Genomic DNA, 17,363 nt, shown 5'->3' with positions numbered 1-17,363 from the left:
CAAAAAGCATTAAGATGAAGTCCGGAGATGACTAATACTGCTAGCCAACAACACTGCCCTCAGAATATGGGTGAGATTCCTCCCCACGTCTTCTCTGCAGTTCTGGATAACGCATGTCTTGAGCTGTATCCAAAAAATCTAGATTCCCAGAATAAAGTATAGTTTTGATCTGTACTGCGAGAATAATTTTGAGGTTTTCCTCTTATTTCCAAGAAAGAATTTTTCAGCTCATGTTCTGCAGAACTACTTGCTGCTCATCTGTGTCAAACTGTAGTTTGTAAAGTATGGCAGATTTCCTGGTTCTTCGTAGATGTTAAAGAATAGAAGAGTTCATTGCTATCAAGTCCGTCCAACACATTCTGAAAGATTCATATTAAATTACATGTTACTTCTCTTTAACGCAGCTGCTGTTTGAATCCTACTCAAAAAATAGTATCAAATGTGACCTTATAAGATGTAGTGCAAGAAAAGTTTGGGATATGCTGCTCTAAGGTCTGTAGAAAAAAAAAAGATCAGCATTGTCATACAAGTGATATAAATAAAAAGCAATTTAACAGACATTTAACACATTACAGGAGTAAGGATGTATGTCTTTCCAGGCACTAGAAAAGGCAGTCTGAATTTCAGTAACATTTAGTTAAAACTGGCTTGTCATTTTCAATATCACTCACAAGATCAGTAAGGCAGTCAAACCAAAGCACCCATGATTTTAGATTATTTATGCTTAGAAGGATACACAGGTAAATTATATTCTTCAAGGTCTAATATAACCTGTTGAAAGAAAGGTTGCTGGCAGGGTGGTAAGAGGTGTGTGTGTTTTTGGTCATTTGGAATGAAGGAAAAAGCCAATTTGCATAATTTTTTTAAAGATAAAAACATCAATGACAAATGATAAGTGAATGAAAAACTATCAGCAGTGTAAAATTAAAATAAGAGCTTTTCCAACATTTTTTTTCTAAATCCTAACAATTCAATTCAACACAGTCTGAAAAAAACCTCCATCATACACTCCCTAGTTGCAAATGTGCTGGAGAATCAACAAATTCTTTAAAATATACCACTGTAGAGATGTCTGATCAATAAGAAAGTAGCTTTTCAGGATGCTCTGGTTCTTGCAATTACAGGGAAACTAAACAGAGCCCTAAGATCCTTCAGTAACAAAACTAAGGCCACTAAAATAAAGGTTTTGTTCATTTTCATAAAAATAGTACCAGTGCCTAGCAGATGTCACAAGTGACTGTTGATATGTCTTTTTGCTGCATTGCTCCTCTTATGGGATTCTTTTCCTAACTAACAAAAACATGCAAACATACTAAATAAGAAAATGGGATACAGTGTGCAGAAGAATGCTTGAGAGAGCCTGGAGGTGAACAGGCAGGCACTTATTTTCAAGCTACATTTTTAAAACAGTTCTCAAATCTCTTTACAAAAAATATGCTGTCTGGATAATTAAAGACACTTGATCCACAACAGCATTTTCCTACCTCTATGCTAATTATTCTATTTTTTTTCAGTCTGAAAAGTGCTCAAATCTCCCAACACAGATGCTGACCTTGACTATGGAAGTGGAGCCTACTGACACCAAATCTGCTCTAAAATTAACCCTCAGATGCCTTTATAGTGGTTTACAAGTTGAAATGCACTGCTATCAGCATGTCAGAGAGTGCTCACTGAACTCACTCAAGGTTAAGTGAGTTTTCTCAGCCCCAAGTCTGGGACTATTTGATCCCAAGAGTCCAGGGTCAGTCACATAACAAAACCCACAGTTTCATCTGGAGAATCACATCAGTAGGAGTGTTACTGATGGATATGAAAGATGCAGATAAACTGCAAACAGAGAAAAAGACACTAAAGGAAGGAGACCATTTTAGCCACGCTGATTGTACGACAGTCAGGACTTTGAGATCTGGGAGACAGCTTTACAGCTACATTACCGTGCCTTGCTGCTGTGGGCACATTTCAAACCAATACAGAATGGGATTTCCCATCAGTCCGAGCATTTCCCTTTTTTAAATCCTTCAGAGCATCGAAAGCAGACAAAAATTGCATAGCACGGCAGCAAGTAGGCACAGACTATGTTAGTTGCCCCAAAACCAAGACAATCAAAATCACAGCCTTCATATGAGGTATATTTTGAAAAACTGTGTTAGTTTAATGTTTTCTTTACATTTACTTCTTAACTTTCACCAGCTGGGTAAATAAAAATTGCAGGAAACAGAGGGTTTGTCCCCCCCATTAATCCCTAAAGTTTGGTTTTAGAAAGGTGGTCAACTTTCCACAGAGTAACCATGTGACAGACAGATTAAGAGCAAGCCAAGTGCTGCCACTTATATTTGGGGTATCCTCAACCTCAATCTTGTTCTTTACTCCTTCTTCAACATTTCTGAATAAGAAGATGCTTCTGAAAGTCAGACCAGTATTTAAGACTTGTAAAATATAGGGAAGATGAATTCAGAGCTGAACTAGCACGCCTCTAAGGTGTTTGTCAGTCTGTATGAATGGAAAATGGGAAGTAAAAAGCAGAGATAGAAAAAGAGGTATGTAAGTAATAATCATAAAAAAATAAAAAAGAGCGTTTCTTATGTTTCTACGGTCACTCTACAGTTTCCTGATGAATCACTGGTCAAACAAATTAGGAATTCAGTTTCCAGACACAAAAAAGAACCCCTATAAGGCTTCACCATTTCAGTGTCTTCAGCTGGTCACACCCTGGAACATCCTCCATGATGAACCTCTCAGTCGGACTAAAGAGAAAATAGAAGCTTGGTACAAAATGAACTAAATGGCACAGGTATCACAACCATTTTGCTTAAAATATAAATTGTAAAGAGGCTGTGGAAAAGCAAGATAGAATAAAGCCCTAAATCAACCATTACATACTTCATTAATTGTATAAAAGTGCAAGATTAAAGTAGTTCAGATTAAGCATTCAGTTCACTATAGGCCACACAAATGCTTAGCTTGGTCATCAATGGCCTAGTTTTGTCATTCAGTTATTAATATTAGTTTAAACCACAGAAAGAACAAAAACTGAATGAAAAAACGTATGTGATCCACTTCGAAAATGGTTAGATTTCTGTGACCAGCACGAAATATCATCAGCTATACAATATATACATAAAAATATTGTGTCTTAATCTTTGTTTTAACAACTTAGAATAAAGCTGTACTAAACTCTATTTCCCTAGTGTGCCAACTCTTTGCTCTGTTCCGGCCAACTGGCCCAGTAATACAGAGAAGTCCTTTTATAGCAATAGTACTTGGATTGATCCACAATTTTGACACTTCAGCCATAGTAACTGTTGAAATGCTTTATTCAGCCAGGCTAGGTGATCTCATGCGACTGCCCAGGGCTCAGTCAAAGCTTCTTGGGTGGCTCCACAAGAAGAACAGGCCATATTCCAAAAACAAACTGTTAAAAGAAAAATAGGAAGAGGGGAAAGATTCCTTTGAATATTATGTTTCTTGGATTAAAAAGCAAACACTATTAAACTTAATGTAATGAAAAGGACAAAGGGGTAATGGCTCCAAAATGAAAAACTGTAGATACAGATTTGATATTAGGAAGAAATTCTTCCCTGTGAGGGTAGTGTGGCAATGAAACAGGTTGCCCAAAGAAGCTGTGGATGCTCCATCCCTGGAAGTGTTCATGGCCAGGATGGAGCTCTGAGTAACCTGGTGTAGTGGAAGATGTCCCAGCCCACAGCAGAGAGGGTGAAATTAGATGATCATTAAGGTGCCTTTCAATACAAACCATTCTGTGATTCTCTGAAAATTTCCACCGCATTTCCTGGGATGTGAGTAGAAGTCAAAACCACTACCCTAACAGCATAATTATTGATCCCCAACACAAGTTCAAAGCACAAGATATCCAAATGCACATTAATGAACACAAAATAATTCTTGCTTACCTTCACCTTTGGTCTGTGTTTCAAGAAAAGTGTCCTTGTGTATAAACTGAGGAGAAGGAAAAAAGCATGCTTAAAATTTCATGTATAAGACAGCATATAAAATAATGATGTATTAATCCCAGTTTTATTTTCCAACTAGAAAGGAATGGTTTCTGTAATTGCAGGGCTACCCACTCTGCCTAGATTTATTCAAAACAGGAGACATTAACTTACAGTAAATCCCTCTGTACTAGGTTCTGATCAGCAAATTAATTTACCCTATCACCTATGTGGGGAGAAAGAAAGAAACCCAGAGGGGTAAAAACCAAACTGGAACTAGAGTTGGTCATTTTAGAAGGATGAAATATAGCAGATGTAGTAGAGGGGAAAAGAGCATAACTTGATTCTTTCTCTCATTTTTGTTCTTAGACACTTTCTCCCCTTAGTAAATCTTCTCCTGTGTATGATCTCACTTTTTTAAAGGGGATATAGATGATGCCACCGTGTGGCTAAGAAAATACTCAGGAAACTATTTCAGTGAAAGCTTACAGTCCACTGGGGTAAGACAGACGAATCAGGCATCTGCACATTCCCCAAGGGATAGAGGATGCAAACCCAAATTATTTATGTGCTGCATGTTGGAAAAAACCTTGCCTATGCTTGATTCCTGTACAGAATTTTCTTAAAAATATTATCTTTAGGGTAGCAGACAACGTGTCAGCCAAAATGGAGTAACTGTTTTCAATATACCTTGAAATATTTTTTAACATATACATAATAAAGGTACATATATACATATATATACATCTACACATGTATAGATACATAAATACTTGTACATATGTGTGCATATATGTACATGCATAAATATAAAACAAAAGCTAACAGATCAGCTGTTGGAACTGTACTTATTTTCCTTGCATTTTCCTTTTACTAGGTATTTTAACATCTGACCAAAAAGAAGAAAACCATGGTAGGTGTAGGAAAATGGATATGTAATCAGGTTTCCTGAACTACATAGACTGTATCTGTAAAAGAGACATTCTTAAGTTATGGCTAAGTGGTAAAATATTATTTCATTATAAGATGAACAAACTGCAGAAATTCTTCACAGACTTCAGCTTAAATTCTATTCCGGTCCCTGATTCCACTAGATGGTGGCATACAGTAAAAACGAGACAAACATCTTCTGGCTCCAGATTTGCTAACTTACATTCTGGTTTAAATCTTCTCCTGAAACTAATATCCTGCCCTTCTGGGAATAGCTTTACTACAACTACTTCAGCCATCACCCTTCTGCACTACTGCATGATGCCTGCTAGTTTTTAGGAGTGACAGTGCCTATCAAAAAGATTAGTTGTGCTCTGAAATTTAAACATGTTAAAGTACTTTAGGATTGCTGGTCAAGAACAGACAGGTATTAATGGCTTTTATTCTGAAATTAATATACTGTCAAATAGTTTTCCAGTTTAACTGCCAAAGGGCTCCCGTTTCTGAATTACATTTTCTTGAAGAACCATGACTATTTAAAGATTAGTGATTACATTTTGAAGAATATAAAATAATTGTAGAGAGTTTTTAGATCAGTTACAAAGAGGAAAGGAAACCTTGCACCGGTGTAATAAGCCATTTTCCTGCACTTCTGGATGATAAAACATTCTGAAGTACATCTGAGCCTGGGAAAACTCCTAAGATCTCTTTATGGACATCCAGTTTAGAAAACATTTCCTACCTTAGCAGGATATGAAGGTAAGAACCCAGGCCTGTGAGAATATGCCACCATGCATGAAACTGTGTCACAGCTCCCATCACAGGAGGCATCTTCTCTCGTAGTGCTCTGAAAGAAAGAAGCTCCACACAATGGGATATTTTTTTCCAAGCTAAGGAATCTCAAACCACAATGCTTGGCTGTCGGATCACACATTATTGTTTCCATATCTCAGGCATGTGCTTGATGGTTAAGGCTTCACATGATCAGTCATTCAGCAGATGAGGAGCAGCAGTTATACTGCCAGTACAGAAAGATATTGGCATACTGACTTTCTTACACATTTAAAGAAAGCACACACTTCCTCATAAAATGAGTGATCAGATATGTCTGGACTCAAATTTCAGGGGATATATTTACAGCATCTCACAGGCCCAAATGAATTCTACCATCCTCCTCATCAAAACTCTGTGAACTCTGTCCATAGGATGAAAAACAGAGTTTAAGGTCGAGAGAGGAAATGGGATCTATCAGACATCAGCACTTTACATGTGGTAATCACACCACCTATTCTCCCAGTCCACGGGACCTTAACTTGCCTTTCTCTGTTGGACTCTAAATCAGGGACAAAATGGGTGTTTAGTGAGGAAACAATGAAAGTAGGAGGTCTGAAATACTCTGCCAAGATGCTTTGTATTTTGCAGTTATGGGATGCGAGTTACTTGGAAAGGGGTTAAGGGGTGGAGGTAGAGAAATAAAGGGAAGGAGTTACATTGCTCTGATTTCTCCTGCTCACTAAGCTTCTGCAGATATTGCCTATTTTGGTTGATGGTGGAGCAAATGTTTGCACCTGCTTGTCTTTTTTCACTTTCATTTCACATTCAGTCAAAACAAAAAAGGGAAAACAATTGCATATGTTAAGGAAGAAAAATCTGTAGCTTCTTACTTACTGCTTGAAGTTATAGTACTTAGTCCCACTGACTAAATCCTGAGCTATTGCTTAGTTTTCAGAGCTGCTTAGTCACAAATATTAGCACAGAGCTTCAATTCAACCAGCCCAGCAATGACACAGTGGAACACACTCGATGTGCTGTCAGCCTGGCACAACCTCTGAGCCTTTGGATGGCAGGAAATTTCAAAGCCCATATTCAAAAGTGCATGGTTCCAGCCAGGGAAACTGAGTGCTATAGATTTTGTTATTTTGATTTTTTACAAAAATTTTAAAAATAAACTGCAGATTTAATGAAATATGGAAAAATAAAACCTGAACCAAACCCCAATTTTGAACTTGAAAACCAGAGCAGGTAGGTGGATGATTCACAAGTTAGAGCTTTAGAGACTAAAAGATTTCAAGGCATTGAAATGCATTTTCTCCAAAGGTTCAAATTATAATGCCATTGATAGAAATCCAAGGCTCTGCAGATGTCTGATTAAAGCTAGTAAACAAGTTTGTTTTTTTTTTCAGCACCGTAACCAAACAAGTATCACAGGAAGTACACTAGCATTTTTCCCTTTACAAAATGAAGATGGAAAAAAGTGCCTCAGCAGCTGGGGTAATTTTTGGGCCTAGGAACCAGCTCAAAAGACCCATGGACCCACAGCAGCTCAGCAAGCTTGGTGAATCAGGGGTTACAATCTCACCAGTGAGGTGAGGCAGCTGCAAAAATCAACCCTGATGCCAATATTTGCAAAGTAACTGCATACCCTACCACTTGTGTTGGCAAATAACTTTTCTATCCCATCTGTATCAAGTGCTTCTAGGGATGAGACACCATATATTATATTAATTTTTTTTTAAAAAAAGCTTCAAGAATACTCTGTTGGAGTTAACTTTCAGTTGGCCTAACCTAGTGCAGGAACTACAGAGCCAAAAGGGACAGATGGAAAATTCAGACTCCTTTACAGCACACTATTATTTGGCCCTGACAAAGCAACCTACTGGGACAATTCTGTACACCACAGATTCAGTGGCATAACAGTGTTTCAAATTGCCAAGACTGTATTTTTCAGGATGCTGGAATCAACCTTTCCATCTCCTCCAGTTTCTGGCAGAACACATGCATCACAACTGGGTGTTGTCTATTGGTAACATATATACTGTAATAGGTATTTCTTTTATGTTTATTGGTAACATATATATTGAAATTGGTATTTCTGTAATGTGCAGAACTACTGTTTTTGATATTTTGCTGTAAAATGGCAAGAGCAGAAATCAAAAAAACCCAAAAAACCAAATCAACAAACCAGCAAGATAAAAACACATTCAGATGAAATTAAGTGTAAATAGCAGGGTTTAATAAGCTAGAGATCCTCCAAATTACTTCAGTGACATAACTTCTCTCAATTTAATTTCAAGTTAGAGATATATGTAAAAAATAAATTTATTAATGGATAAAAAACATTAAACTAAAAAAAAATTTGTTAAGTGCTGAATCTAGTTATGAGCAAACTGGATAAAACCCTCATGGATGTTTTGTAGGCAGCATACCATATGTAACATGAGATGGATTTGAATATACACCACAGAAACAATCAAATCTTTATACTAAAAGACTATTTAGAGTTATCCAGACAAAGCGAAAAAAACTCACCTCAATTTATCACAGAAAATGTTGTCCACATTCCAGAGAAAAAATCCCATTAAAAATACAGTTAAAGATGTATAGCCTAGACCTCTAAGCCATGGGTATACCCTAGAGAGAGAGAAATAATGCAAAGTTTAGTTCAGAATGCTTTAAAGGCAGTGTGTAACATACACAAATACTATTACATATTAAAAAAATGCTTTATCAATTTGTTTTTTTCCCCAAAAGAAAAAATATTAACTTTAAATTTAATCTATTTAAATATTTTATTTTACTGCTCCTCTCTCCTGACTTCACATTCTCTGAGACAGTTCTTTTAAATGTTTCACTTCTATATATCTAATTGTTTCCCTAAATACCGTACTCTCCTAATGAAACAAGGAAGTGAGAAAACTGACATTGGCTAAAAGGCACTAATTCTTCAGTCCCACGTATAATCTTTCATTAAAAAAAACCCCAAAAAAACCAAGAAACCATGTTACAAATTAGGACTCTCTCGAAAGAAGAGGCTCTTTTCGAATAGATATCCCTATACCAGGGAACTTGTTTAAATACAGTGTTACAAAATTACTTTTGTGAACACAGACCACCATGACCAACAACTAACCAAATGAATGGTATTAGAAAACAGTAACCTTATGTGTATTTTAAGTGCTGCTGGAGATAGAAAAAAATCAATTTAATTTTGGGAGAAAAAAATCCTGTTTAAGATATGGGAAACACACTGAAGAATCAGATGCAAAGAAGTGCATCGTCAATAAACTTAGTTTCCCTATCTACATTCAGGTTGGACCATGGAATTGTAAACTTGCTACATGGAAGGCTCCTTTCCCACTAATAAGTCAAGTCCAAAAGCAAAGCCAAATCCAACCCTAAAAGGCTGCCATGAAATACTGTTCAAGTTATTTTTAAGTGTTATGAATGCACGGTTGAAATTCTGGGTTAAACATTCCTGAGCTGCTTTTCCCTCCACTGTGTGTGCTACACACAGCACATGTTTCAGAGCTGTGAGCACTGGGAACAAAAACGTGCAAAACATAGCAGGTAGAGCTTCTTCCACAGGGCAAGCTAACCAGATACAAGCTGTATATGTTAACAAATGCACTGCTAATATAAACTATCAAAACTATTACTTGTTTATCTAATAAATGTGTGGAGTATCATGCAGTACACGGCAGAAACTACATTGTAATATTCCCAACTCAGTGCTCCAGGGATATAAGCAAGACCAAGACATTAAGGAGCACTAAATAGTATGTTAGACATGCTGGTAAGTAGGTAATTATAGACAGAATTGTTCAGGGAATAAATGCTGGTGTTTTGTGAAGGAATGAGAAAGAGACTGGCATCATTTATTAATAGGGAACATGCTTTGTGAACAGAGAATAACATAACATTTGCCCAGTTGTCATGTTGTCAAGGAAGCAGACCAAGAAAGAGATTAAAAGTGTGGGGGAAAACAGGCAGGACAAGGAACAAATAATGAGGACAGGATGCAATAGTAGCCTGGAAGGAATAACATGCTGTTATTTGGGATTTTCTCTCTAAAGTTAGAGTGACTTTAAGCCCCACACTAAGAAATATGATAGGAAGTGAAGTAAAAAACAAAATAAACAGAAATCAGGGTCAATATTTAAACTGAAACAGGTTTGGACAAGTGCTAGCTTTACTGATGGAAATACAGGAATATGTTTTAGCAATGCAGAGAAAGTAAATCCAAAAGTGTTTGGAGATGAATTTTAGAGAAAAGAAAGGGTACCTTCAGGCTGGCACAGCTTCTCTAGCAGAACTAATTCAAAATTAGCAGTAGTTTAGTAAAAATTTAGAAGTAGTTTAAACCTACTTCTCTCCCCATCCCAACTTTCTAAGCAGTTTGCATAATATAACCAAAGGGGGGAAGTAAGTCATTGTAGGGCCCTGTTGCAATGAAGTGATCAAGCTAATTAAGAATATACACTCCAAACCCCTAAAACTAAAGCAAAAAGTAGGTGAAACTTCAGAGACAGACTTTGCTGGAGGAAAACAATGAATTATACTCTGCACGAGAGAATGGTGATGTTATTGATAAAGACAGAAGACTAAGATATATATCAGAAACAATGGGAATGCACAGCTGTGTGTAATTTGCAGAACTCAACAAATAGCAGGCCCAAGAGTTTGTCTATACAGACAGAAAGAAATTTAATCTAAGCGACTAGAACTGTGCTAAATCCTTGAATAAGAACAAAATTAAAATGACTTGAACTTGATTCAATTTAGTTCCCCCTGGAAGTGAATTAATGTAATATCACTTCAGATCTTTAAACCCAGTTCATGGGTTTGAAAAGTGCCTTTAAATTGATGGTTGTTTCTAAAGCTGCAACACACTATTAGCTTGTTATTTTTGCTTAATAAAACTCTGTGAACATTTTCACTTGGTCTGTCAGAATTTCTTGAGGAAAGCCAAACCACATGAACTGAAATTGCAATTGGAAGGTGATTCAGTGCATGTACTTGATCCTTGTGGGTCCCTTCCAATTCAGGATATTTAATGATGCTATGAAACTTCAAATTCACACCTTTTGTGAAATTTTTCCTTGTGCTCCTGAACAGATATGTGTGCAACTCGAAACAAAGTTTAACAAAAAGCACACTTCGAATGATGACAGTAGAAAGAAATAAGCAATTTTCAGGAGCAGTCCCCAAATACACAAGAACACCAACAATTCACATGGCATAGACAGAAATGGACGCCCAACTGAGTTCCTGAGAGCTAAAAGTATGTGTTTACTACAATACTCATTCAATTCTAATTTCTTCCCTTTTACCTACCAAATCTGTGCCCTGATGATTCTAATGCTTCTCATGTCTCCTAACACTTCTAATACCTTTTGTTTGTTACAGTTTTTATTTCAATTTCCATAACATATACCTAACTTTACCCAGCCGAAACTGTAAGAAAAACTATCATTTTACATCTTTTATATTTGAATTTTAAATACTAGAGCAGGGAAGAAGAAGAAGAATGGAAATTACTAAGTGATGGTTCTGCTCTGCAGTCTTACTCTTACCACTCTCCAGGTATCATCATTATTTTGAACACTAGCAATAGATTTTGCATTACCCAGCAATATGAAGACAAAAACTCCATTCCCCTTGAAGTCCCAGACTAACAGCTGAAGCCACCAGCAGGACACATGGCAGTGAACACTGATCGTAAATGAAGAAATCTCAGTTTAGTTTATTGTTATCCCAGTGGCTTCAAAAAGTGTAAGGTGTTGAGCCATTCCCTATGAACCAAGCAGAGCCCATGAGCTAGCATTACGTACCTAGTCAAAGAAATTCTGACACTGCCAATTTCTTACGTCAAGCCCACCAAAAAAAAGATGCAAATGTCATGTTATAATATTGAATTCAATAGTTACTTACCATAATACTATATAAACGGATCGTAGAACTATAATAGAAACTAGCGTTCCATACATGACCTGGGGAAAAAAAGAAAAAACAGAGATAAAATTCAGCAGTTTGATTCGAGAGACCCTATAAAACACTACAGCAGTAAAAAAAATTTGAAGCCTCTATTGTTTTTTTGATTTCTTAGTCTCAAGAAAACAGCATTCCTTCTAACTTTCTCTCAAGAAAGCCTTCCATTAAAGTTTCAAATAAAAGTATGATTCTAAACCACAGCCTTTATGCAATAACAGGAAAAGTCAGTTGTGTAAAACCGGTTTCACTGTTTTGAATCTGAAAGCAAACACTAGATGGCACTCGTAAACCATCCTGAAATCAAAAATGGTAACTGACTCCTGTCATCTCTTTGTCTCTGCATTTTAGCTCAGGATTCTGTAAGCATCAGCTAAAATCACTTTTGAAAGCTGTACTTCTTTCACTGATATCTAATAATATTTTTTCCTGAAAGCAAACACCTGAACAGACTTCGCAGTATGCCCACACTGAACATCAATATAGAAGAAACTTTCCAGGAAGCATTTCAAACAACTATTGCAGATTGTTGGGATTCAATTTAATTATATAGTGGGAAGGCTGTATGCTCTGAAGATCAATGAGGAAAATCTGGCTCACTGCAGGCTTGATGAACTTGCATGTAATTGCCTGACATATATAAAAAGTCAAAGTAATCATTTATTTTCTGCCTTGTGATCTTTAAATCACTGGTTTTTATTCACAAACTTAGGATCCATGTAACACCATGTCCAAGATGTAAATACTAAAGGAAAGGAAAAATGTGGTCAGTCATGCCTAGGAATTGATGCAGAAGCCAGTGCAGCAGGCAGGATTTTTAGACACTAATGACATTCAATTACTCTCTATACTTTTTATTCTGAACACTGTTTTCCTCCTGCCAAAAGGCCATTTGTTCCAAGCAGCTGTGCCTTGCTCTTTGCCTCTCTCCAGTGGCCCACAAGCCCCTCGCTGTTTTTTTCTTACTTGTTCCCTGACTTAACTAGGAGCAAAATGGGAAAGGTTAACTCCTATCTAATGCTGCATGAAAGACAAAAATGACAAAGCTTTGCTGTCTATTTTGAAAAGCCACTAAACCTCACAGAAATGTGTCTACAAACCAGTGTCCTTACCATGTTTTACTGACCTCCTGACACCCTTTCTTCTTTTAAACTATGTTGCCTTCGAGACAAGGACTGGCTCTTTGCTGTTACTGGGGCAGTCAGATACTACTATCCTGTAAGCATATGCACGCATCTAGTCATCTGACATAAAATAGGTAGCTGTAATACTGCAAAGTGAAGTATTCAAGAGTCTATAAAGGCAAATTTGCCAACTCCTTTTAGCTTTAAGGATGAGGTTAGTAGTACACACCATATGTGCATATGTGCATATCTATCAAACAAGACAGACAACAGAGCCCTTACGTTTGACAACAGGTAAAAGTAAGCTCCAATATTGACTATTCAAAGTTATTCAGTACAGTAGCTCTTCATATGCATTCAGAGTGAGACTGAAGAACTTCAGTAAATAAATTACTATTACTGTGTGTTCTGCTCTGTGGGCTAATTGGTTCTGGCTCGTACTTTATACAAAACTGTTAATTCCAGTCCCCTTGTTGGGGTACAGCACATAAATCAGGAAATAAAGAAAACCAACAAAACCTGCTAGACACAGCCCAAGTATCAAGTGCCTATCAGTCCCAAGCTAAAGGTAGAAAGGAGAGTGCTCAGGTGAGCTAGGTGCTGCATGCTGGTACAATTCTTCATTGCTGAAATTTGGCCTAAAAAGACCCCACCATATAACAAATACAGACTAAATGTAAAACGTTAACAACATTTACTTTACCAGCCTCATGTAAAACAGCCTGTTTCTTTTTTTTCTAATCAAATCCAGTAATTTATGCTAAGAGAGGGATGGCACATAGGAACGTGGTAGTTGTAGAAAGGCTCCCCTAGAATCCAGATTACAGTTTGATGCCCTTTCTTTGCTGATCTCCTCCTTCTTACAATTTTCATTGCTAAAACACTCCTCTGCAGCAGACATATGGGAAAAATCTATCCATGAAGAGAAATTTCTGTCATACACATTAGGAGTGTGACCCCCTTTATGCTTGTACCCAAATTGCTCTTGGATTCTTTGTACAAGGAGTTAAACAGTGTCAGACTATGCCCAGAGAAACAGATCTTACAGGCAGCCCAAAGTCCAGGTAAAATACTATTTTTTTAGCAGTTGCTAAAAGTGGGAAAGAGGAAAAGCTAAGAAAAGCTTTCTTTGTAGAGCTTCCGGCTTGGTATTTCCTACTGAACTGCTTAATGGCTTGCAGAAGAGGACAGTCTTAATGGAGGGAGGAAGGGAAAAAAAAATAAAAAGAACTTAGCAGTGACTGACGAAAAATATGCCCACAGCTGACAGTTCAATTTCTTGTCTTTTCCGCTCCCCCACCCAACCAGGTTGTTAGCAGTAAAACACATTTGTGTTTAAAAGCCTGTGAAAGACTGGAACAACAAACTGTTCTGCTCTGCACGCTCCAATCCTCCACGCTGGAGGTGAGCACTGAGAGGGTGTTGCTGTGATATGCAGAGACTGTAGCTGCACGTTTTGCTACAGCTCTTTCTTACTAGACAGCTATACACCAAGCTGCATAGTTCAGTTTGTACTCCAGGGAGCAGTGCTTACTTTATCTCCTTTACCAACTATGGATTTACTATTTTCATCATGGTAAAAATTTGTTAGGTATAATCCATCCACCCAAAGAAGGATAAAGTAGAATATTAAAAAAAAAAAAAAATCTACCTTAATCAAGTTAACTCAAATTTTTCCATTCCTTTAGCTCCCTTTGTTCTTCTTCTTTAACTAACACATCACTTAAGTGACAGATGAAAACCCAAGCAAGTTTTCTGCTCTTTTATCTCACAGTGTCTTTAAACTGTAAGCCAAAGAACATTCTTGTACTGCAATTGAAACAAAAGGAAACAGCGGAATCTTACCACCTTTTGTTATCACTAGACAGTTCCTTCTTTGCTGTTTCTGATGCAAATAAACCTGCACATATTTCAGCTTTGAAGCCCGTATCTTTGCAGTTGGGGAAAAACCCAAAGTTTGGATTACCTGAAAAGAAGGCCAAACATGAAGAACATCCTTCTAATTCACAAATGGGAAGTAGGCACTTCAGGGCTCTATGTCTGGCAGCACTTTTGATGTGGAGGCAGTTAAGCAAATCATATAGATTCACTTATGGAAGTCAGAAGCAAAGTTGGTACTCCACACTGAGAGCGGGGAGCACACAAAACTGGTTCTTCATCTACCCTTCTAGTACAGAAAGCAGAAATAGCCTGCTATTTCCATTTCTCTGTTTCCTCTGCTCCTGGCCTTCTGCCCATCCTTGGTTAATAAATTCGATTTATCAGCCTCAAATATTAGTATACACATTGGGAACAGCACTGAGAGATTCTAGGTTCTTGGCAACCACTACTTATCTATTAATACACCAACCAGCTATCAAAAGATAGTTAGCCTAAGTACTTGAACTCGGAAACTGTATTTGGAATTTGCAACAAAGACTTCTACATGTTTTTGGATTTCTGGAAAAGAAATTTGAGCCAAGAGAAAAAGAAGGACCATGCCCAAGATAATGCTGAAACATTGAGTAACTCAGCACAGTTACATGCTGCCTTGACAGGTGTTGAATGAACTAATTCAGATTCACTTGTTTGGGCCCTGTTCAGATGCATGATCATCATCATGGCTAGGCTTCGTGAATGAAGATTTGGGGAGGGCTCTACCCACATTTGTTACAAGTGTGCTGGTGGCTAAAAAGGCCAATACGACATAGACAAGACCAGTTGCAAAAGGCACAGCAGAAAGACTCCTTAGGTGGTATATTCTGCAAGACACGACTCTTTCTGCGTTGTCTTTTCCCCTCAAGAGTGATCCTGTGTGTGTTCTCAAAAGCATCAGCAGTGTTATAGATGGTGTGTCTCTAGGTCTCCTGATTTGAGGCCAGAATAGACCAGTTATGTTGATCAATATGGCCAAGGCTGAGATGTTGCTTCAGGGCGTCCTTGTATCTTCTCTTCGGGGCTCCTCTCTTGTGGCAGCCGGTGGCAAGTTCACCACAAAGCAGGATCTTAGGGAGGCGGTGGTCCTTCATCCTTGAGACGTGCCCTGCCCGGCGCAGCTGAGTTCTCAGCAACATGGCCTCAATATTTGTGATTGCTGCTTGTTCTAGAACAGATGTATTAGTCACATAATCTCACCAGTGGATGTTTAGGATTGTATGGAGACAGCGTTGATGGAAGCATTCTAGGAGTCACAGGTGGTGGCGGTAGATGACCCATGATTCGGATCCATATAAAAGAGTCTCTCTTTCCTCTACTACTCAGATGCATGAACATGATGGCAAAATGACACACAAGTCAGAAGACACTGCTGTAGAGCTTCTGGGACACTGCCTGTCACAGTGAACCAAGCTTCCCCTTCAATGACTTGCAGAACTGAACCTTTGGAGAGTTGGAATATCCTTCCTCATTCCCTAAGCTACTGCACAGGTAAAAGCACTAGCCAGAATGAAAGAGGTACTCGCTTTCTGGAAGACATCCGCAAATGGTCTGTGTAACAGTGAAATATCACTCAAGTCAGTTTTATATGTGGTCTTCAACAGGACAACAACAAAACAGAAAAAGCTCTGTGGTGAAGACATGCCTGAAAAGGTCATTTTTATCAGATGCTTGGCAACCTGAACACACAGAAAGTAAGAACACATTCCCTTAAAAGGTACAATATATTTAGCCACAAGCCTACAACTAACTGTTGCCTTAGCAGCCAGAAGGACTCTGGAGAGCTGGAAGACATTGAGTGGGTACACACAGATTCCCCAGAATGGGGAGTCCTGTAAGTCTGAACAAGTTGTGTCCTGATATAACATATTCTTCACGCAGTTTCAATCTCCCCTATGTACTTCTACAGACATATTTCATTGTGATTTCACTTTTTTCTTAGTACTTGTGTATTTAAAACACCCATAGAGAAAAATGTTACTAATTTTTTTATCAAGGCAAATGAAGTACCTTTTCCTGCTTTAGTCTCTCTCTCTTACTCAGTCACCTTAATTGGTAAATCTAATACTTGTATTTTACTTCTATCAAAAGTAAAAAAATTCACTGTTCATGTTATTGTGCTGTGATCAGTAAACATCCAGGCACTCCCTCTCCTCCTTTGGTAATCTGTTGAGCAGTTTAGAACAAGTATGGTTGGTATTTGTCCAACAGTGCATCTCCAATTTTGAACCAGTTGTCATCCTAGTCCTCAAGTCTCCCAGTTATCTCTTCATCTCCTCCCCTGTACTCAGTGACGCCTCTGAACTTTGTATCATCACAAATACCATCAGTACACTACTCTTTTTCCTGCTATGGGTTGTTAAAAAAAAACTCCCAAAACAGTCCCACTACTTATCCTAAGAAAATCCAGGCTTTTCATCATCTCCTTTAATTATTTTTCACTAGTCACTCCCTTACCCTATTCGCAATTCTCATAATAATCTACTTCTCCACCTTGCTTAGTTTCTCATGGGACACCACGACTGCATTCTGAAATGTCTATTTTTTCATCGCATTTCCTAATGTAGAAGAAACAGCTATTTAATCTGCTTTTCCATTTACCTTTTAATTATCTGTTTGCAAAAATTTGCTTCAAACTCTTGCAGCAGATGACTATGCAAATAAAATAGGTTTTCAG

At 37.7% G+C, this 17,363-nt stretch overlaps 1 protein-coding gene across 1 annotated transcript in view; it reads right to left on the bottom strand.

The window, feature by feature from the left end:
- Window positions 1–1,564: 1,564 nt before the first annotated feature.
- ACER3 (alkaline ceramidase 3) overlaps window positions 1,565–17,363 on the bottom strand; it is a 54,508-nt gene continuing 38,709 nt past the window's right edge. Inside the window, exons 7-11 of the mRNA XM_018085605.2 lie at window positions 11,592–11,650; window positions 8,190–8,291; window positions 5,623–5,727; window positions 3,912–3,957; window positions 1,565–3,412 (exon numbers count right to left, since the gene is read on the bottom strand). Coding sequence (XP_017941094.1) covers window positions 3,359–3,412; window positions 3,912–3,957; window positions 5,623–5,727; window positions 8,190–8,291; window positions 11,592–11,650 — 366 coding nt within the window. The 3' untranslated portion in view covers window positions 1,565–3,358. The remainder of the gene's footprint in view (window positions 3,413–3,911; window positions 3,958–5,622; window positions 5,728–8,189; window positions 8,292–11,591; window positions 11,651–17,363) is intronic.

The sequence above is a fragment of the Manacus vitellinus genome, unplaced genomic scaffold (assembly GCF_001715985.3).
Source record: "Manacus vitellinus isolate BGI_N305 unplaced genomic scaffold, ASM171598v3 scaffold_83_pilon, whole genome shotgun sequence".
Taxonomy (NCBI): Eukaryota; Metazoa; Chordata; class Aves; order Passeriformes; family Pipridae; genus Manacus; species Manacus vitellinus.
The sequence above is the reverse complement of the archived record's forward strand: the minus strand, read 5'-3'. Positions and strand labels throughout refer to the sequence as shown.